The sequence below is a fragment of the Tamandua tetradactyla genome, chromosome 1, assembly GCF_023851605.1.
Source record: "Tamandua tetradactyla isolate mTamTet1 chromosome 1, mTamTet1.pri, whole genome shotgun sequence".
Classification (NCBI taxonomy): domain Eukaryota; kingdom Metazoa; phylum Chordata; class Mammalia; order Pilosa; family Myrmecophagidae; genus Tamandua; species Tamandua tetradactyla.
The window spans coordinates 117,514,290-117,537,586 of NC_135327.1; the positions used below are offsets into that span (position 1 = coordinate 117,514,290).

A 23,297-nucleotide genomic window follows, 5' to 3' on the forward strand; every position below is an offset into this window, starting at 1 on the left:
AGCTCCAAGTGGGTACAATGCTGTATTTGAGAACAATAGTCCTGTTATTAAACTGGTGTGCAAAATTTGGCCTAAGCTGTGGTAATGTACCTAGAGTCCACACACTTCACATCTGGCTTCACTCCAAAGGACAAAGGTTATCTCTGTTGCTATTTTCTTCCCTAGATTGCATAGTAGAAATGTAAACAGTAAAGGCTGAAATCCTGCCACCACCTATAGATAGGTGGATAAACCTATTAATTTGGTAATTCTGAATAATGTATTTTATTGAATAGTCAGTCACTCCACAGGGCTGTGGAATTTTGACTTAGTTCTTTGTTTGTGACAGGGTAATGCTCAAAAAGGAGAACTTGGAGAAAGAGGCCCAATGGTATGTACACAACTGGAATGCCTTTGTAAGAAAATAATCCCAGGATGCTAAGATTCTGTAATTGATCATTTGAACCTTCAGTGCAAGTGCAAAAATGATTCATATACACCTATACTCTTTTTTTTTTTTTTTTTTTTTTTTTTTTTAAGGAAAGACAGAGAGAAGGAAGGAAGGATAGAAGGAAAGAAGGAAGGAAGAAAGGGAAACATTTTTAAACATTTTCTTGTTTTATTGTATTCTGTTTCTCCGTTTTTGTTACATGGGCTGGGGCCGGGAATCGAACCGAGGTCCTCCGGCATAGCAGGCAAGCACTTTGCCCGCTGAGCCACCGCGGCCCGCCCTACACCTATACTCTTGATGGCTCAGACAGACAATCAGACAGATATGATCTTAGAAGTGGAGATATGAGGAGAAAATACTCTGCTGCAGAGCCGTGATAATGCAACCAGGGGTGGTCAACCACATGACATTCCCTGAAGCTTGATTTGAGATTTGTAAATTGCATAGATGAGAAAAGTATTTTGCTTTATATCTTACTTTTTCTTTTTCTATGATAAAAAATAAGTTAGAATTCCAGGAATGTGAGAATTACATAATCTAAACTACATTTTTATGAATCCAGTTCTACAAACAAAAGAAATTATCATTATTTTTTAGTAATTCCCTTGAAATTAGAAGAGATCAGAGAGCACAGTGAATTTCTTCTTTTGTATTTTTCTGGGACTGGTGGTAAGCATAGCACATAGCAGGGAAGTGCAGTGTGAACAAAAAGGAAGCCATATTACATGGCTCCTCCTTGTTTGTCCCCTTGGGTGTAAGCCCAGGACTCATGAAAGCCTGTTCTCTTCATATTTTTAATGAACTTCATGAAAAACTCTGGTGGAAAGTTTGATAATGTCAATGGAAATGCTTTCAGGAATTTGTGTTATTCATTCAGGAAACATTTCTTAGGTATCTTTTAAATATAAGGCATATTATGAAGTAAAAATAAAAATAAGACAAAACCCTTATATTAAAACCTTATATTAAAATCTTATTGCCTCATAGGACAGATAGGATATTCAAAATAGCTATAATATGAAGCAGAGTGCAAAAATATTGTAAGCATTGCATTAAAAAGTTGCTTGGCATAAGCCTTTAAAGGAGATTGGAGAGGTCAGGGCAGGTTTTATGGGATGAGCCTTTAAGAAGAGGTTTTGTGACAGGGAAGGAAGGATAGGGCAGGGAGGTGGAAGGGGGCAGTAGGCAGCAGCTTGAGAGAAGGCAATGTGTTGGGGCATGGACTCACCAGGTGCCTAAAGAAGATTGTCAGACACAGTTTGAAGAGTTGCTTTGAATCAGAAGTGCGTGCTCAGTGTCAGCGGCAGGGTCAGGGTTTTACCATGTGATAGGTAGCACCCAAGAGTTTAAATTAGGTGTTTGACCTGGTCACAGCTCTGCTTAAGGAAGATTAATCTGGCAGTGCTCTGTGAAAGGAACTCAAGTTGGAACAGGCAGAAGAAAGGAGCACTTAGAAGAAAGTTTGTTGCTGTAGCCTGTATGAGAGGTAACAAGGGCATTGGCTAGAGCAGTGCTGGCCATTGTGGAAGCCACTAGCTACCTGTGGCTATTGATTACTTGAAATATGCTTAGTCCAAATTGAGATGTGCTGCAGGTAAAAAATATACACCAAATTTTGAAGACTTAGTACAGAAAAAGGATGTAAAATATATCATACTTTTTATTATTAACTAATGTTGAAGCTAAATTATTTCTGATATATTGGCTTAAATAAAATATATTGTTAAAGTTAATTTCACCTATTTCTTCTTACTGCTTTTACTGTGGCTACTAGAGAATTTAAAATTACTTGTGTGGCTTGCATTTGTGGCTCACATTATATTTCTTTGGAACAGCATTAGGTTAGAGTGATAGCAAAATAGAAAGGAAGTAGGTTCTAGAATAGATTCTTCGTTGTGAAAATCTGTGAAGGAGTAGAAATGATAGGATGTGGTGACTAATTCCTATTTCAACAGATATTTATTGAGTACTTACTGTGTGCTGGGTACTGTTTTAAGTGCTGGGGATGCAAGAATGAGCGAGACAAAGTCCCCATCTTATAAAGTGACAAACAAATAAGATAATGTCAGTCAGTGAGAAGAGCTATGGAAATACGAATCAAGGTAATGTGGGTTCTCTAGGCAGCGGACAGAGGCTCTGAGGTGTGAACAGGAGGACAGTGGGAGACAGTTGGGGAATTTTAAATTGGTTGGATTAGGGTAATGTTAAGGGTTAAGTATAAGAGAGAGAAAACTAAGGTGATTATAAAATTTTGAGCCTGTGTGACTTGAAATATGATGGACCAGTCATAGAAATAGGCAAGTCAGAAACAAACTTAGCAGAGGTTGATGAGTGCAGTTTTGGACATTTTAAATTTGAATATTTTAAAATTAGTAATTAAGATGCTAAGAAAGGAAGGAAAGAAGGGAAGGAAGGAGGAAGAGAAGCTTAACAACCAAGTAATAAATAAACCAGGAATTTCATAAAGAAAGGCAGAAAAAACAGTATAATTTAATAAGTAATATTCCTTTATTTTTGTAAAATCATATTGGCTCTCTTTTAAATACATTTGTAATGCTTTTTAAACATAAAGTAATGACAGAATTTTAAATGATGTGTGTTCTAAGGGGTGGAGGGTACCCCAAGATTCCTGAGATTAGAAGTTAAGCCCTTTTTAGCACTGCAAATATGAATTATTTTCACAGAGAACTCCAGTTCAACTGTCTATAATATGACCTTTAATTTTAAGCAATAGTAAAAATAAAACGATTTACACATAAAAATATTTAAAAAATGAATTGAATTGTAGTGTAGTGATTTTTGCTTCTATTCTTCAGTGACCACTCATTTGAAGAGCATGTTATTTCCTTCATGAAGTTTCCCTTCATACATTTTGTAAAAATAGTCATGCACAGAATAAAATTCTGTAGTGTAACACACATGTAACTTCAATTGTATTCCATGATTTGTCAATATTTATCCTATTGATTCCCCAGCTCACTTTAAATGCATCTTATAATTCTATTTCCATATTCTGAATAATATAGTTGTGTGAAAAAGACATCTACATTCCATTAAAAAAAAGACTTTCTGTTGTTTAGAGTTGGTCATTTCCCAGTCCATTTATATTTTGGTATTGTATTACTTATGGGCAGCAACACAATGGAGGAGGCTGTTCAGGATTCCCAAGAGTGACAGAGAAGACAGCACAGACGCTTATTAGCATGAGATAAAATACAGTAACTTAAAGGTCACGGTCTCATTAGAGTTGATAAAGGAACCATTCATTTCCTTTATATAACGTATTCTAGACCAAATTTGAAAGGTACACCATAATGGATACAAATATTTATGCATATGTGAAAAGCAGTTGTGCCAGCTCATTTTCAAAGCCGGTTTCTCTAAAAGTCTCTGTGAGACATTTTCAGCTGCAATAATTCATAGTTTAAAAGTCAGCATAGGGCGGGCCGCGGTGGCTCAGCGGGCAAAGTGCTTGCCTGCTATGCCGGAGGACCTCGGTTCGATTCCCGGCCCCAGCCCATGTAACAAAAAACGGAAAAACAAAATACAATAAAAACAAGAAAATGTTTAAAGATGTTTCCCTTTCTTCCTTCCTTCCTTCCTTCTATCCTTCCTTCCTTCTCTCTGTCTTTCCTTTAAAAAAAAAAAAAAAAAAAAAAAAAAAGTCAGCATAGGGCGAACAACGTGGCTCAGCGGCAGAATTCTCACTTGCCATGCTGGAGACTTAGGTTCGATTCCTGGAGCCTGCCCATGAAAGAAAAAAAAAGTCAATATAACAATTTTGAAAGGAGCATTATAGGCTGTCGCTTCTACAATGAATTTAAGTCAACATTTTCCTCTTTAGCCTTTGGCCAAAGGGTAAGAAATTGTGTTTGAAAACATACCTGGAAATGAAAATGGAATGTAAGAAGGGGAAAAATAAGGTTCTTTTCTTCTCCCTAGTAAATGTACCTTCCCATAGAGCAAAGAGGAGCAGAATAGCTTACATTTCTATGATCTTATTTTTCAGTGCCCTACAGATGTGTTTTCATTATATACTTCATAAATGAAAAATGCCTAAGACTCTTTCCGACGATGCCCTCTAATATATTTTACTTTTTCTTTTCTTTCTTCCTTTTTTTTTTTTTTTATATTTAGGGAAATCCTGGGTACAAGGGTGATAAGGTAAGTTGGTAACAAAAAATAGATGGACTAGAGATTTCTGACAGAAAAACAGAAGCACAAATGTACTTATTTAGTTATTAAAAGTTATTTTCCTTAATTTTTTTATTTTTTGGGTCTATGGTCCAGAAATTGAACCTGGGTCTCCCTCATGGAAGGTGAGCATTCTTCCACTGAAGCACCCATGCACCCACATTTTCCTTTATTTTTATAAAACCAGATTCCCTTATTCCTAAATATACTCTGTTAACATAATAGTAGAATATTAGATAATGGATAATGTTGTAAGGGGTGAAAGGTACTCCAGGGTCCTATGATTAGAGTCCAGTCTCTCTTAGCTCTGTAAACACGAATTCTTTCAGTAGAAAACACCTATTTAACAGCCATGCAGCACAAGTATCCAACTAAAAGTTTCCATATATATAAACAGATGCAGTAATACCGCAGTTAGGTTGTTCCCTTTGTGCTCAACTTCCAATGAAAACCCTCTCACGAGGGAAATAGAAGGTTTGTCCTGGTTAAACAGTAAAGAATCACTGCATTTAGTCAGGCATCTGGGTAGTTCTTGCAGGAAGAGTAAATTTGACAACCAAAAGATATGTGTTGGTAGATTATTTTATAGTTATTTATAAATTGCAAATGAAGAAATCAAACTGATTAAAAAAAGAAATAACCAAGTTGGACTGGGGCTCTGGAAGCCCTGAGAGTGTATTTCAATGGCCCATTGATAAGTCTATCCCATAGTTCTCTATTATCAGATTTTCTGTCTGAAATCAGAACATGTCCCTATCATCCATACTGTCTTACAGGTGGTTTAATCCTCAGACTTGGGCAAGAGGTCTTCTCATTGGAGGGTCCTACCCTGGCTTTCCTTTGGCCTCCCTACTTCCCCATGGGGCAAGGAGTCTGCAAGGCAAGAAGCCTGTGCCTCTTCTAAACCATGCTTTGGGTGCCCAAGACCCCAGAAGTGCCAAGCCTTTTTCTAGGGCATACTCAAACCTCTCTCTCTCCTGTCTGTCTTCTCCCTAGGACTAAGGATACCAAATGGTAGCTGTTTTGGGGCTTTGAGGGGACTGTGGAGGGATCTTTGCTGTGCTGCTTGGGTTGTCTTTGTGTGTACTCTCATGGCTCTTCTTTTATTATTATTATTATTATTACTATTGTTTTTATTGACAGAACATAACAAACATACAAACATGAACATACTTATATGAACATTACATTTTTGGTATATAATCAATGACTCACAATATCAGCACATAGTTGTACATTCATCATCATGATCATTTCTTAGAACATTTGCATCACTCCAGAAAAAGAAATAAAAAGAAAAACTCATACATACCATACCCCTTACCCCTCTCTCTCATTGACTGCTAGTATTTCCATCTATCCAATTTATTTTAACATTTGTTCCCCCTATTATTTACTTATTTTTAATCCATTTGTTTTATCATCTGTCCACACCATAGGTAAAAGGAGCATCAGACACAAGGTTTTCACAATCATACAGTCACATTGCTAAAGCTCTATCATTATACAATCATCTTCAAGAAACATGGCTTCTTGAACACAGTTCTACATTTTCAGGCACTTCCCTCTAGTCTCTCTAATATACCTTAAACTAAAAAGGGAATATCTATACAAGGCATAAGAATAACCTCCAGGATAACCTCTCGACTCTGTTTGAAATCTCTTAGTCACCGACACTTTATTTTGTCTAATTTCTCTCTTTCCCTTTTCAGTCAAGAAGAGTTTCTCAATTTCTTGATGCTAAGTCCCAGCTCACTCTAGGATTTCTGTCCCACGTTGCCAGGGAGGTTTACACACCTGGGAGTCATGTCCCAGGTAAAGAGGGGGAGGGCAATGACTTTGCTTGCCATGTTGGCTGAGAGAGAGAGCAACAAAAGAGGTTCTCTGGGGGGTGACTCTTAGGCCTAATTTTAGGTGGATTTAGCCTATCATTTGCAGGGATAAGTCTCATATGAACAAACCCCAAGATTGAGGGCTTGGCCAATTGATTTGGTTGTCCCCACTGCTTGTGAGAATATCAGGAATTCTCCAAATGGGGAAGTTGAATTTTCCCCCTTTCTTACCTCATGGTTCTTCTTGCTATAGAAGGTTCTGGAGGTGGGAAGAGAAGTGGAGGCTAGGCTACCGGCTGAGGGCCGAAGGTGTGCTTTGTGTAGTTGAGGAAAATTATGATGTCCTCCAATCTTAACTTATAAAATGAGCTAGTTATCAATACCAGGAAGCTTTTAATGTTTTTGAAAAGAGTTATTTAAGCTTCTAAGGAATGATAGATTCATTGGAGGAGTTCTTATTTGGGAAATACAAATTATTAGAACAAAGTGACCCCAAAACATTGACATTCAAACCAGAATTGTACCAGGAAGAGCAATGGCAGCAATCAGAAGCTGGTAACAGAGCTGATCTGTTCATAGTCTTCCAAAGCACTTGCTCTCTGAAAGTGTGTAATTTTGGCAATTCCACAGGGATTAGTGAAACCATCAAAAGAAAAAACGTCTTTGTAGAGGCAAGTAATTTGAGTACAATCTTTTCATTCACACAAATCTTCCCCAAAACAAATACTGTTCCTCAGGACCATATAAGTAACAAATCTGTCTGGACAAATGGAATGTGAATTCTGGCCAAAAAATTTGTGTATTTATGGAGCTTTTCTGTTTTATATTTTGGTGGTTGACTCATTTTATTCCCACCCAACATGATTAAATTAAGTGCTTTCTAATTGATTCTTCAAGAGTGATTTTCCATTTGCATTCAGAAATAAATGTTCAACTTGTTCTAAGTGAAACCTCAGTTTTTCCTGGGTCAGTTTGACTCACAGTATGATGCGAAGAGAGGACAGATTGCTTTTCAACAGATGCAGAACCAGCTCTAAGAATTGTGCCTCCCTCTTTCTTGTATTCCGATACTCTCAGCACAAGTGTCAGATTAGTGGAAGTCACTTGCAGAGGCAGTGTGCCTTGTTCAGCTTTGGGTGGTTGAGAATGAATATGGACTTGGGAGACTAGCAGACTCTAGCTAATGGCCATGAATAAGCTACTTCATCTCTCTGAGCCCCACTTCCCTCATTTATGAAATGGAGATATATATGCCTTGCAAGGCTGTTGTGGGGATTAGTGATAAAATGAAGGACCTGGCACAGTTTGCATTCATAATTGGTGGCTACAATTATGATATTCCCCCTTAGAAGAATGCTATTCAGAGTGGGGTCTGTAGGCGGATAGTCATTTTGGGAACTGTTTGTTGATATTCTGCAATGAGACAAAGCTTGTATCAGAATATAAATCAACTATGTCACAAAATACACTGTTCAGTTCAACTGACATTTCATTTTCACAGCAAGTCTTCCTCGATGAAGGAAGCAGTGCACTGATTTACATTCTAACGCAGGTACCCATGTCACTATGTTGCCGTACTTTGAGTAGCATGCCCTAGAACAGCATGTGGACATACAGTAGAGCAGAAGCAGCTATTAGTAGTGAGGACTTTAGATTAGGAGTCAGACACCTTGTTCTGCCATGACTACAATGTACATTGAAGTAAAGCATTTAATCTCTCCAATTGGGTTTCCTCATCTTAAAAATAAGAATTGCCTTGGGGCTCATAGTCTGCATGAAAGCCCTCTGAAAATTCCAAAGTACTTTATAAGCAAGAGGTAATATTACAATGATAAAACTTTAATCATATTCCTAGTTGACTTGGTTATTTTTTAACCTCTAAACATTAGAAGTCTTAAAAATTTGATAAAATAGATTACTATTCAGAGGTCCCAATTCTCACTCTACCTGAGCAAGTTACTTAGCCTTTTGGAATCACATTTTTCAGTTTGTAAAATTGGGGTGATAATTTCTACCTCAGTCAGCTAATGTTGGATTAACTGAGATAGTATATGAAAAATGTCATTAATAAACTATAAAACTAATTCAAATGTTGATATTTTGCATAACTACTCCAGGGAAGACAGGACAGTAGAATGTGATGATGGCAAATACATAGCATGCTTGCCTTCGTGCCCCACTTTTGCCCACAGCAGACCTTGCTAATTCATCACAGCACTTTTCCTCACCGAGTCACAACACAGTCTCAGTATCTTTTTCTCACAGTTCTTTAGGCAAACACTACTAATTAATCAAAGTTGGCAGTGAGGTTGGCGCATGGTGTAGTAGATTCAAACCTTGATTCTTCTACTTACCAGCTACACGACTGAAGGAATTGTTAAGCTTGTACTTTCTCATTTACAAAATGAAAATTATAAAACCAGTATCATTGGGCTGTTACACAGGTTCAATGAAATCACATATGTAAAGATGTTCTAACATTTGGTAGGTACTCAGTAAACCTTAGTTCCTTTCCTTCTGATTTCATCCATTTCTCAAAAATTTTGATCTTCACTTGGTAGTATTGTTGATTTGATCCTCTCAGGTTGAGGATTATTCATGAATAACAATTTTCAGAGTTCATTGCCTGTAGATCTAACAGTATTCAGGATAAAATTGTGTGGACACCATCAGAATGCTTATAGTGTAAGATTCTTATATGACTTTAAAAAAAAAAAACAAGAATAGAAACCTTAACATTGAATGACTATAAATGTCCTCTTTATTATTATTATTTTTTTTAGGGTGAACGTGGAGAATGTGGTAAACCAGGAATAAAAGGTGATGAAGTAAGGAACACGTTTTAAAATGTTAACAGCTGTGAACAATTTTTTTGGTGGGGGGAGGGGAGTGGCTGAGATTCCTTAAGGAAATTCCTGGGATGAATTATGTGCTCTCACTACTGCTTGAATAGTCAATGGCTCAATTTACACATCTGTAAAACATATAAGTAGACAACAAAGCAATACCTAACTTGAGTTATTGGAGCCGCAAATGCCTTTCTGATGGACCATTAAGACTTTGCTTTTTGACACCTTAACCTTTGAGGGGAGGCCTACTGAATGTTATGGTGAAAAGTATAATTTAACCAGCAAAGGCAATTCAAGTTGCAATCAGGTCAGAGAAGAATTGCTTTCCAGATGTAAACACTGAGAACAGGCACTTTCTAAAATAGAGTAAAGAATTCTATGAAATAGGATAATGAAATAGTTACAAACAATGTGACAGAATCAGACAAAAATGTTTGAAATTTTGAAAATGCAACAAGTCACAGACAACTGGGTAGATATTTGCCTTCAGTTAAAATATAAATATGGGTAAACTAAACTGGAAACAATATTGAATATGTTGAGGAGTTCCTAAGTCGACCAGAAATATATATAGAAGTCCATCTGAAACAGGTGCCCAAAAAAGTACAAAATAAAAATAAATAATTTTCAATGTAGTTAAAAACTACAAGTCACCAAGATGCTTAACTCTTTCAATGTTTATATTGTAAACATGGGAGAGAGACAAGGAGAGAAAGTGAAGCAGAATATGAAAGGAAGAGGATAAGATAATGGAATTGGCCCATGTAACTGCACATTTTACATAGCTTAAGACTTTCTGAAAGTTTTTGAATGACTGAATTCAAATTAAAAGTGAGGTAGACCTGTAAAATGTAGGCTAGGGAAATAGCTCTGAACAAAATGAAACGTGATAATGAGTGGATTCTTGGATCATAATTAAAAATGGTAGATGAATATGGATACTTGGGAATACAGAAGAGGGGTCAAATAGAGAATAAAATAAAATAAAGACAAATAACTGGGAAAACTACTTGAAATAAATATGACTAGCGGAGTTAAGATCATATTTCATTATATGACTAAAACACCAAAGATTATTAAATGCACCAATATTTTCTGTACGAAAAAAGAAAAGATTGCTGCCAATTATTTATATATAAGATACAATTGGCTGTAAGATGTTTCCCAATGACAGAGATGTAAAAATGTGTCTTAGAGTTAATGAATTATAATGCCCTTGATATGGAGAGTTCATACAAGTTCATAAAAAAAGCATGCAAAGATCATGAAGAGACACAAGAGAAAATAAAATGGCTAAATGAGAAAAATATCCACACATTAGCATTCAGATAAGCGAAATTAAAACATTAAAATACTATCTCACCTATTAAATTCTCAAACATTGAAGCAATATATGATAATATAGTGCTGATGAGGATGATATAATATGAAGATCTCTTATACTCAAGTACTAGGAACAGAAATCTGAATAAACTTTATGGAGGAAAACTTCTCTTCCTTTCCATAAATGATGTGAGAAAAAAACCAGGAGAATGAGAAAGAGACTTACATATGCTTATAGTCTCTGATTCAGTCATCTTCCAGGAACCAACCCTTAGGAAGTAATCAGAATTGGGCAAAGATTTGTAATCAAAGATGTTCACTATAATAGTATTTAAAATAGCAATTATTAGAAAATATGTAATGTCAAAACTAAGAAAATTAGTAACAAAATTTTGACAAATCCTTATTTTTTAAAATATTATTCCATTTACTCAGAGTTTTTAATGATATGGAAAGAGATTTTTGGTATAATGTAAGGCAAAAAAAGTAGGATAAAAAATTGGATATACACTTTGTCAAATTATTGGAAGAAAAATCTATTAGGAATACAACTGGGTGAAAATATGACTGAAATGTTAGATCAGTTGCCTCTGCATGATTTTCTTTCTGGTTCTTTAACTTTTTCTGTAATTGTCAAAGTGTCTGTTGTGAATTGGCTGTATTTTGAGGTGGGAATCTGGAAAAGAGCAGACTATAATATATTCTCATAAAAATAAATTTAAAAGTATTTTCTAGTTATGGAACATAACTGAAATATTTTCAACTAGAAGAGTGTTCAGTATGAAGTATTTTGCCAATTTCCACATCTTGAAGGTGGACAAAAGAGTGATCCAGACATCATGGAAAAATCACTGAAGTGTTAATTTAACTGATATTGCTCTGTTGGAAGTAAATGGTATTCCATTAGCTAACTGCTTTCTAAGGAATCTTGTCAAATAATTCCATTACCTTGAGCAAAATCTCAATATATGGGCCAAAGACTTAGAAATAAAATTGTACTTTCGTGGAGTTTGTATCCCAAAGGAAAGTTTGACCTTCAGTTGGCTTGTTAATTATAATCATTTCATTAACTGTGAATTTGCTAGCTTTGATGTTTGGATAACCAGAGAAGACTGACCTTTGCCCAGAGCACATTCTGTCTCTTCCAACTAAAATTAGAGCATTTTGAAGATGGATATTTAGAGCAGTTCACCATACTTCTTATTCCACAGGGACCCCAAGGGCCAGATGGACCAAATGGACCCAGAGGACTTCAGGTAAGGAAGCTAAAACCAAATCTAAGTCTGAGATTGGGGGGACAGTACAGAGGGGGACACAGAGAATATATTTTGTGGTATTTACTGAAAGGAAATACACTTGAAGGAGTGTAGAGGAGGAGAATGCTTGAAAAGAAGGAATGGATAGACCTCAATGGATCAAGGCAAGCTTTATTAGAGAGCTTGAGAGGGACGGCCCGAGGAGTAGTCAAACCTGGAGGAACAACTGAACCAAGTAGCTACAAGCACGGTCTTTCCTAAGGTAAATTCCCCTCTGGCTCTGGACCTGTAAAACTCAGAACAAGTTATCTACTACCAATATCAAAGGAGGGACAGTCATGGAATACATATTACCATTTCCATAGAGATATTGGAAGGAACACAGCGGTCACTGAACCCAAACAGTTCCGAAAACCACAGGGCAAACTCCATTAGTTTTCAAAGTCTGAGAGTCATTTATACTCAGAGCTTTAGAAAGTGGCAGTCATACCCTTTCCAAGGGCTTATGCTGTGCCCTGGCTCTCTCCAAATGCAACCCTGGGGGACACTGGGGAGACCACCTTTTTCTTAGCTCCACCTTCTTGAAACATTGGGGCCATACCTGGGTTCTCTTCCATCTCCATGGCACATGCTTAACCCCTCCAGAACAATGTGGTGGCAGCCAGGCTCTTGCCAGCCCCAAGGAATGTACTCCACACTTTCCAAGGCCTGGGACATAACTCTTCCTGAATATGGAGGTGGAAGGCCCACCCTTTGCCCTTGGGGCACACTTATGCACTCCAAGTATTTCGGTGGGTCAACTCTCCTGGCCTGAGGTTTCTTGGCTTCAGATCTTAGCCTCCATGGTTCTGCCTCTGAAGTTTTTTTTACCTTCAGTTTGTCCCTTTTCTGTCTCTTTTAGTCCAGACTGGCAATATTTTCATTTCTAGATTCCACAATACTCTTGGTTTTCTATGCAGTATGCTGGGATCATGCCCATTAGACAAAAGGACTTTCCGTAAATCCTTCTTGGATAACTCCATCTCCAATCCTGGCTTTTTCTCAAGTGGCTGACTGGTTCCATGTTTGGTTAAATCCTCATGTGGGACACTATTCTCTGGGGTCTCCTTTTCTGGAAGCACAGAATTTTCCAGAACATCAATTTCTGGTTTCTTTGTACCCAAGAGTTCAGTTCTCTGCTTATCTCTTTCCTGTTGTATTTTGCTATAAGCTGCAAGAAGAAACCAGGCCACATTTTCCACACTTAATTTGGAAATCTCTTCTCCTAAATATCCAAGTTCATGGCTTTTAAAATCTGCTTTCCATCTAAAAACAGCAGTCAATTTTGCCAGATTCTTTGCCACTTTAAAACAAAGATCATCTTCTTTCCAGTTTGCAATAACACACACACCATTTCTGTCTAAGGCCTTTTCAAAAGTATCTTTAGATCCACATTTCCACATTTCTACCAGCAGTCTTTTCAAAGCATCCTAGGCCTTCTCTAACATGCGCCTCACAACTCTTCCAAATCTTCCCCATATCCATTTAAAAAGCTGTTCCAACATGTCTGGTATTTGCAAACTACTGCACCCTACTTCTCTGGTACCAAAATCTGTTTTAGTTTGCTAAAAATACTGGAAAGCAAATTACCAGAAATAGAATGGCTTTTAAAAAGGGGAATTTATTAAGTTGCAAGTTCACAATTCTAAGGCCATAAAAATATCCAAACTAAGGCATTCTGGGAAAGATACCTTGATTCAAGAAAGGCTGATGGGTCCAGAACACCTCTGTCAGCTGGGAAGGCACATAGCAACCTCTGCTAACTTTCTCTTCTTATTTCGTAAGGCTTCTCCAGGGGTGTTTTCCTTCTGCATCTCCAAAGGTCTCTGGCCATGTGGACTCTGTTAGCACTGTTGGTGTTTTCCAAAATGGTTTCCTCTTAAAGGGCTCCAGTGAGCAACCCACCTTGAATGGGTGGAAACACATCTCTATGGAACCCATCTGATCAAAAGTTACCACCCACAATTGGGTGGGTCATATCTCTATGGAATCAATAAAGAATATCCTAAGCAGCAATTTTGAATGAGGATTGAAGAACTTGGTTTTTCTGGGGTATACAACAGATTCAAGCCAGCAGTTCTGATTATCACTGAGTCATTAGAAGCTATAATCTTTGACTATAGATGCCTGAGATATTAAAAAATTTTAATAGGTAAACTTTTTAAAAATAATGAGTCCAGCATAGGAATAAGGTTGGAAAACACAGGTTTCGAAAGCAAACACCTCCTTAATAAATGTTTACTCTCAGTTTAAGTGCTAAAATAGTGCTCTGAAATAGAGGCTGCTTGTTTGAAACAATAAATTTTATCTCATCCTATTTTTCAATCTCACATAATTCCAGTTTAACTCTGAGATACAACTTCTAACCCATGACCCCTAAATATCCTAAATAATGATTTGTTCCTAGTTAGCCTTTTATACATAAATCTAATTCTTGGCTTTCATTTTGAAACAGGGTGTTAGTGGACCTCCAGGGATTCCAGGCCCAAAAGGATTTCAAGGCAATAAGGTAATGTTATCCTCTGGTTAAAGTCAAGCAAAATACCTTTCCCCTAGTGAGCTAGGCAGAAACCAATGGACTCTTTGAGAAAGTATCTTTGGAAATGTATCTGCAGGTATGTACCCCGAATCATGTTCAAATACATGCAAGAGATTGGTGGCATAGCCTTGGTTTTATTATTTTGTGTAAGTTAGGAGACATTGTCAAATATATGTTATTATATAGACTCTTAGCTCTGTTTCTTGCTCACTCCAGCCATTTGGCATTTCATGGCTCATGAGAAACTGAAAAGCAATGACAAGTAACACAATTCAAATCACTCTATTTCCCACATGTAATTCCATTTCCATATAAAATTTAAAGGCAAGGGAATTTATAACTGTCATACCAACAGAAATCAAGCGTTTTGATTCCAGGCATACCATCTCCACCATCAGTACCATGCTTGTAATGTCATTCCACAGATCACCAGGCAAGAGTGAATAAGAACCAAAAGATGCTAAGAAGAGGAAGCTTTAAAGATCTTGTTATAAGGCTATATTTTGCAAAGAAATTATTTATTAATTTGCTGAAAACATGCTTTTTAGTTCTTCTTTAATCTTTTCAATGCTTTGTAAATTTCACAGAGACTGACTATTCAACAAGTGGAGTTAACTTAGTTTCTAGAGCTCTGTGACATTTATGGCAGTATTAACAGCAGAAGGTGCTCTTCCAGGTGGGCCATGGTGGCTCAGCAGGCAAGAATGCTTGCCTGCCCTGCCAGAGGACCAGGGTTCGATTCCTGGTGCCTACCCATGTAAAAAAAAAAAAAAAAGAAGAAGGTGCTCTTCCTAGTTGACCCTAGATAAAGCCAGTTTTTTAAGGATTCTATTAACTTTAAATTCTGGGGAGCAGTTGTGATACTTGAGTTGTTCTTTTTCTAGAGAGAAGAAAGGAAGTGACAAGTGTAGTATTTTGGGGGGAGGTTGGGGAAGTGGTTAGGGGAGTTGCATGGTCCAGGAAGTGAACCCGGGCCTCCCACATGGCAGGCAAGAATTCTACCACTGCAAGTGTAGTATTTTTAATGTGATGATGACAAGGTGAAATATCCCAGGCAACTTTTAATGGGCAAATTTAATAGAATAAGCTTCTAATCCAGAGTGTGCTTAAGCTTCATCTGAGGAAACTGCCTTTTCTAGTCCTTGCCCATGATTAATTCTCTCTAGGGTTAAAAAAAAAAAAAGAAAAGAAAAAGAAACCTCTGTATATTAAATAGAGGTTTTCATAAAATTGCTTTGGTTAAGGTAAAATCCTGCAGCAAAAAATATTTTAATAGTTCACACAATTTTCTAGGATTTATTTTGTTACCTAAGAAGATAATTTTCATGTTTATGAAAAAAGAGACCTAAAATCAGGTTTTCAGATTGGGGTTTGCAGCAATGAAGGAAGTACAGAGTAGCCATAAGAAATGTTAGAGATCATACTGGCCCTACATTTTTTGTTTTAGGAAATGAGAAATGAGGCCTAGAGATCAAATGGCTTGCCTAATGTAAAGGCACAGGCAGGTTCTATTAGCTCTGGAGGACTGGGATGGAAACAAGGCATGCATCTTTGGGTGATAGGGGTGGTTAGAAGTAGGGGTTGGGAGGCACATCCATAAAATAGTTCCATCATTTTGTTATGTATTTTTAAAATACTTTTTCTTTTGAAATATTTCAAACTTATAGGACAGTTATAAAAATAACTCCAACATAGCCCTTACCCCTCTCGTATACCCAGATCCACCAATTTTAACTTTTTGCCATATTTTCTGTATCATTCTATCTATCTATCTACCTGTCTATCTATCTATCTATCCATCCATCCATCCATCCATTTTCTGAATACTTGAGTATAGATTGCATACATCATGCTCTGTGAACATTTAATACGGCCATGTACATGTCCTAAGAACAAGGCTATTCACTTTCACTTATATAACCACCTTAAGTGAAGTTATCAAGTTCAAAAAATTTAAGATTGATATAAAGCTTATAGTCTATATTCTAATTTTTCATATAGTCCAATAACGTCCCTTTGAATCTTTCCTCTTCACCTTCTAGATTCAATCTAAGATCATGTATTATCTTTAATTGTTATCATCTGTTTAATTATTTTTTCTTTTCTTTAAATGTGGGAACATAAAAACATTCAAAGGAATTTTGGTATGCTTGAGAATGAGAAAGGAAAGGACACTCCCAAACATACCATTCAAAGGAATTAATCACATTCACAATATTGCAGTACTCTCACCACCTTCCATTGCTAAAATTTTCCCATCTCTTCAAACAGAAACACTACATGCATTGTGTATTAACAACCCATTATTCCTGCTCCTTGCTGAGGTAACCTGCATCCTAATTTCTGTCTCTGTGAGCTTGCATATTCTCTCATATTTTCTTTGTAGTTACAATGGTGTTTAAATTTAACATCATAAATCTATAACAATCTTGTTTCCTTTGATACCAACTTAACGTCAATGGTGTGCACATCTATGATCCTATACTCCTCTATCCCCACCACTTTTATGTTATTCTTGTCACATATTACATGTTTATACAGTTCGAGTTCAAAACCACTGATTTATCATTACTTTTATGATTTTCCTTTTAGATCCAATAGGAACTAAAAATTGTAGTTACAAAAAAAAAAATGCAATAGTACTGGGATTGATGTTCACCTATAGTGTTACCCTCATAGAGATCTTTATTTCTTCATATGGCTCCAGTTCTTGTCATTGCCCTTTCCTTTCTGTTGCTGAACACTCCTTAGCATCTCTTATAGAGCTGTTCTAATGGTGACAAACTCCCTCAGCTTTTATCTGTTTTTGTTTATCTTGCCCTCATTTTTAACAGTTAACTGGATATAAAATTCTTGGTTAACTTGGATATAAAATTCTTGGTTGGCTATATATAAAAATCCAGTATAGGACGGTGCAACGGTTGCTCAGTGGCAAGAATTCTCACCTGTGGAACTGGAAACCTGGGTTTGATTCCTGGAGCCTCCCCATGCAAAAAAAAAAAAAATCCAGTATACTGGATATAAAATTCTTGGTTGACAATTTTTTGCTTTTAGCACTTTAAATCTGCCCTACCGCTGCCTCCTTGTGTCCATCATTTCCAATGAGAAATTGACATTTAATCTTACTGAGGTTGATATGTGACATGTTGCTTCTCTTTTGTGGCTTTTAGAATTCTCTTTTTGTCTTTGGCATTCGACAGTTTGATTATAATATACAGCACCATGGGTGTATTTGGGTTTGTTCTGTTTGGCATTTGTTGAGCACCTTGGAAATATATATTCCTCTTTTGTTAAATTTGGGAAGTTTTTAGACATTATTTCTTTGAATATTATCTTTACCCTTTCTCTCTTTCTTTTCTTGTTGGGACTCCTACAATGCATATGTTGGTACATTTTTCTGACAGATTCCTCAGGCTCTGTTCACTTTTCTTTAGTCTTTCTTCTTTCTGCTCCACATACAAATTATTTCAATGATCTTCCCTTTGATTTCACTGATTCTTTCTGTTCTGGCTTCAATCCATTGTTGACCCCTATCACCCCAGGGAATTTTAAATTTCTGTTACTATACTCTTCAGCTCTTTTTGGTTCCTTTTCATGATTTCCAACCCTCTATTGATAGTCTCTTTCTGTTCATCTATAAGTTTCCTTATTTCCTTTAGTTTTATGTTCATATTTCCCTTTGGCTCTTTGAACATATTAAGGACCAATTTTTAAAAGTCTTTGTCTGGTATGTCCAGGTCTTGTCCTCCTCACTGTTTCTAATGCTTTAGTCTGGATGCCTAAGCCAAAGCCATCATTTCCCGTTTCTCTGTATGTTTTGTAAACTATTGTTGAAATCTGGACTTTTTGGTATTTTAATGTGTTATCATTGAAATTTTGACTCTCAGACATCCTAAGCTTGTATCCAGCTTGTGTTATGACAGAGGTTTTCATGAATGCCAGGAGTTAATAGAAAGAAGAAAATGAAGGAGGAGTAGGAAGAGAAAACGAAAACAGTTTTCCCAAGTCTTTGCAGACTTACATGTGTAAGGGCTGTCCTTCAGTGCTTAGTCATACAATGAGTTTAGAGAATAGCTCTAGGCCAAAGTGTAGGGACTTTCCTGATCCTTTCTGCATGTGTGTCTTATTTTAGGCATGTGCATGTGTACCTACAAATTTCCCATTTGCACCATTCTGAATGTCCCTTCTTCCCCAGGAAATAGTTTCCTCATGGACCTAGGTATTATATTATATGTCCCAAAGCCAGCAATCTCTTGCCTCAGGCAGCATAACTTGACTGTTCTACCATAGTGTTCTGTAGGAGAGCTTGATGAACTGCTCTCTAAATGTAGGGCAAGTTCTGGGACAGCACATTCCTCAGGCCACCATCAGATAGATTGGGCCAGACATGCATACTCCTAGGATATACACAAAAGTTCCTCTGTTCCCTCTGGAACCAAGATCAGGGATTTGCACTGGGAATGCTGGCCAGCTTGTGAGCTGTGGGAAAGAGTCCAGCCAGGGGGTCATGAGATTCTGCTGTTTTTAAGTTAGCCTTTTTCTTGATTTGGCTCTCACCCTGTTGCTGCCATCATTTAATTATTTTCTGGACCTTTGAGAAAGATGATTCCTCCAGTTCCCGCTGTTTGTTCCACTTTAAGAGTTTTGGGTGGCTTGTGGGGTGTGAGTTGGGAGTGAGCTTTGCCTTTTCTGTCTTGTATTTCTGCTTTAGGGTCACATATTTAGTAGTCTCTTGACTCTTACTTTGAGGCTATTATTAATTCTGGATAATTTCTGTTTCTCTTTGTATCTGTAAGCAAGAGATCCATGTTACATTGGTCACTAATTTTTTTTTTTCATTTTATGCATTTATTGCTGTATTGTCTTACAATCAGGTTCTAGGGAACGTTTTCATCTTGCCTTCCAGAATGTACTTCTAAATTTTGAAGACTTGAGAAACTATTTTGTTCTTCAGTCTGGAAATAATCTTAAATTATATAATTAATTTTTTTCATCCTTTATCATTTTATTAGAAAATATTTTAAGATGTTGCTTATGCTATTTGTGCAGAAAAAGTCCATTAATTCTTTATTTTCTACCTAGGCACAAGGAGGATTATTTATTTTTAAATTTCTATAATAATAGTTAAAATTTATGTGTTGTATATTTACTATATGTACATACAGTTCTAAACACTCATTTAATACTGTAACTTTTTAGGCATGATCTTTTCTTGTCCTTATTGTACAGATAAGGTGACTAAGGCACAGAAAGTTTAAGCAACATGTCTGTGTGTATAAGCTAATAAGTCACATAGCCAGGATTCAAACCCTGCTATTCTGTTCTTAACTGCCATATGATATTTATCTTGTGAGGAAAACTTGCTGGATTTCCTGGATTTGGGTAGGGGGAGATAAATGCATTTCTTCTGAATAGTATGAAAATTGCATCCATTTCCTCTTCTAGTGTATTCTGACTGAGAACAACAGTCTATTGAAAAGTACATTTCTACTTGATTATATTGCTTATCTGAAAATGCAAGACAAGAAGGAAAGGAATTATGGGGAAAAATAAACTTGTGATGCTATTTTTTTTTTTTTAATATCATGTCTCTTATTGGACCTTAAAATAGAAACCTTTAGACTGGTGACATTTGCAAAGATTCCATGAGAGTTCTAGATGGAAACTGCTTATGTTTTTAAATTTGTGAATGGTTTCTCTCATGATCTACAGTCATATTTTTGTTGCCTTAGCGGTCGGTTTTCTTCATCAGAGGATATGGAGAAAAGGTGGCCAAAGAACAAAAGGGAAAAAAATAGCATGAGTTAAGTTGAGGAAAAATATGAGTCTGGGAAAATTTCTCAAATAATTTATGCTATTAGTATTTTCCACAGCTACTAAAAGCTCCTTTTCTGCTCTGGATGTCCTGTTGCCTTAGAAACAAAATAAAATGTTTCTCAGAATGAAACTTCAACAACCAGTCTCTTCCATTCAAGAGGGTTATATAGCAGCATTCTGAAGAACAGCCAACTGGTTTCTCAAATCACTTAGAAATGTGACACCCAAGTGCCCAAGAAACCTTATTCCTAGGACCAAGCAGAATGTAACTCAGAACAGTGTGTGGTGTTCCTGAGCCCCCAGGGATCCTCTATTGCCAAGCCCCATTGAGGTGGCTCAGGTTGCAATTACATCCAGGCATAGACTAGACCTTTTAATACTTAGAAAGGAGGGCTTACGATTGGCAACAATTTCAAATTGCAGAAACAAGTTACCAAAATTACTTTTGAACAAATAAACATAGTAGAACACTGGGTGTGCCAAGTCCATCTTACATAATTTTTGCCATTTCTTGATGTCTTTCTGAGGTTATTTCTGAAGGGTATTTCCTTCTCAGATCATGCAAATCCCCTCATTCCAAGCCTTTGTGCTTCTGGGAGGAGGGCCTATTCACTATGGCATGTGCAAAAAACAGCTTGTGATACTTTGAAGTATCTGGTACTTAAGCTTTGGCCCTAGGACTAAAAATATATTAGGAAATGCCCCTCATGTATTTTCCCAAAGCAAAGTCCCATGCATAGTTCTCAAACAATTAAAAAATATTGTGATGTTTTATTATATAATTTATCTCAAAAGTGAATTGCCTTCCTTCTTCTAACCCCTCCAATGTTCTACATTAGGATGTTCATAATATTCCTTGCAGGTTTTTTCCTATGTGTTTCCTCTTTGCTCTATACTCAGGTGTAAGAACTCAGAATCCTTTTACATATGGGAATTGTTCTAACTTTATATTGATTTTACCTTTTGAGATGTTAAGAAACCTCACAGAGAAACAGTACTAGTCTGGTGCAATTTCATAAATGGAGATAGTCAGGTAAATAAAGAATCAAACATCCATCCAGTATGAGTAATGGACCCAGTATAAATGAATAAACTGAGATTTATGTTTCAATAGAACATAAGAAGTTAGTGGGATAAATTAAACATTTAACCCCATCTCAAAATTCATCTTGCAATTCTTGGACACCCTACAAAACTGACTTTAGCTTACTCCATCTCACCTCCAGTCCTTTTTTGAGGTTCCCAATACAGGAGATATTTTCAATTACCTAGTATGCTAATGAGGGGATTAAGTAAACGATAGCTAAATGTATGGACTCTAGAATTAAAATTGTAAACATAGTAAACGTTCCTATACAACATCCTGTTTTCTTCAAAATACTCTATGAAAAGAGCAAGAGGGCTGGTGGTCAATCTTTGACATATGGTGTAAGGAATGCATGTGTAGGTGCTTCCGGTTGCTGGCAGTATGCAAATCAAATTTATGTCTTTTAGTTCCATATGTTATACCTTTAAACATTGCTAGCTTTTTTTCAGATGTGAATTATTGGTAAGAAAACTGAACAGATATTTGCAATCTATCACTGTTTAAAAAATGATTCAAAGCAGAAGATCTAGTGATAGGAGAACACCATTATCATAAATGAGAGGCCAAAAATTATTATATGAACATACATTCACACACATTTAAGATAAGCAACAAATAAATATTTGTTGAATGAATGAATGGATAAACATTTAAATGAAATGAGTGCTCAACAATATAATACTACAGACAGGTTCGTTAAACAAGCAGGAGCCTAAGAAGGGGGTCACTTAATTTGGCAATTTTAAGGCCACTGCAAACCTTTGAGGGAGTAGTTTCAATAGAGACATTGAGGAAATGGCAATAGGTTTAGTGGAATCAGAGAGAAGGGAGCAGCAGCTCGAAACATCGGCCGTTCTTCCAAGATACTTGGATAATAAAAGAAAACAGCACTGTTGCCAAAACTCATCAAAACTTCTGGGGCATTAATTAATCTAATGTGTTATTGTGCTTGAGCCTTCTTCTAAGAATGGCATGAATAGTTGGGACTTCAAATTTTTTTTTTAAAGTTTTCTGTATACAATTTAGAGTCTCATATTTTCTATAATGAAAATAAATTATTTTCACTAGAACAGGAAATCCCTAATGAAGATTTAGTATTTTTCAAACACGTACTTATTTTTGTCATTAGTTAAATGCATGGTTTGACTCAAAGGCCAACCTACTAAACATAACCAATATTTCAACTGGGGTTTGGAAGTATTTCAACAGCACAAATATAACTTATAAAGAATTTAAACTTTCTCCTTGAACAAGCATCTTGTGTAGTTTTATTTCCACTCTCCTGTGACTTTTTGGTTATTTAGTATTTTTATACTAAAAATATCCTAACATCATGGTGTTGCTTTTAGTCACTAAAAAAATCATGATATATAACCAGATAGAATTCCTTCTAACGATGTGAATTAAATCAGGTGAAATATATGTGAACATCTATAACTCTTATTAATGAATAAGTGAATAAACAAAGAAACTATTTTAAGTTAATTCTTCTAACAGTGTCTATATTCTTGGTTATATGGAAAGTATTTTAAGTACAGGGGGCTTGGAGAAGATGTCAGCTTTTCTAGTTGTCCAAAAACAATAATGTACTTTTCTCTTAGCAGGCTAACTACTTTAACAAGATTGTAACTGCTCAGTGTGCAGGAAAAATCCCTTTACAATTATAATTATAAATATCTGTTTAATGAAGAATCAGAGCCAAGCTGCCAAACCATGTGAATGTTTTCCTTCAGAGATGTCAAAGACTAAGTACTATTTCTGTTCTGGACCTAATTAAAGGGAAAGAATGATTAGTAATCCAGTGACTCTTGTTGTGGAAAGAGCTTTGCCCTACATGCACATCTGCCTACCAGAAGTACTCTAAATGAGCTTATTAACTCATTTGACATGAGACAGCTGACAGTGACAGCTTGAAGTGGCTGCCAGAACAT

The 23,297-nt window shown here is 36.4% G+C and overlaps 1 protein-coding gene across 1 annotated transcript in view; it reads left to right on the top strand.

Annotated features, from left to right (window-relative positions):
* COL28A1 (collagen type XXVIII alpha 1 chain) overlaps positions 1-23,297 on the top strand; it is a 201,584-nt gene that overhangs the window by 18,238 nt on the left and 160,049 nt on the right. The window contains exons 7-11 of the mRNA XM_077123093.1: positions 329-370; positions 4,568-4,594; positions 9,240-9,284; positions 11,840-11,884; positions 14,379-14,432. Coding sequence (XP_076979208.1) covers positions 329-370; positions 4,568-4,594; positions 9,240-9,284; positions 11,840-11,884; positions 14,379-14,432 — 213 coding nt within the window. The remainder of the gene's footprint in view (positions 1-328; positions 371-4,567; positions 4,595-9,239; positions 9,285-11,839; positions 11,885-14,378; positions 14,433-23,297) is intronic.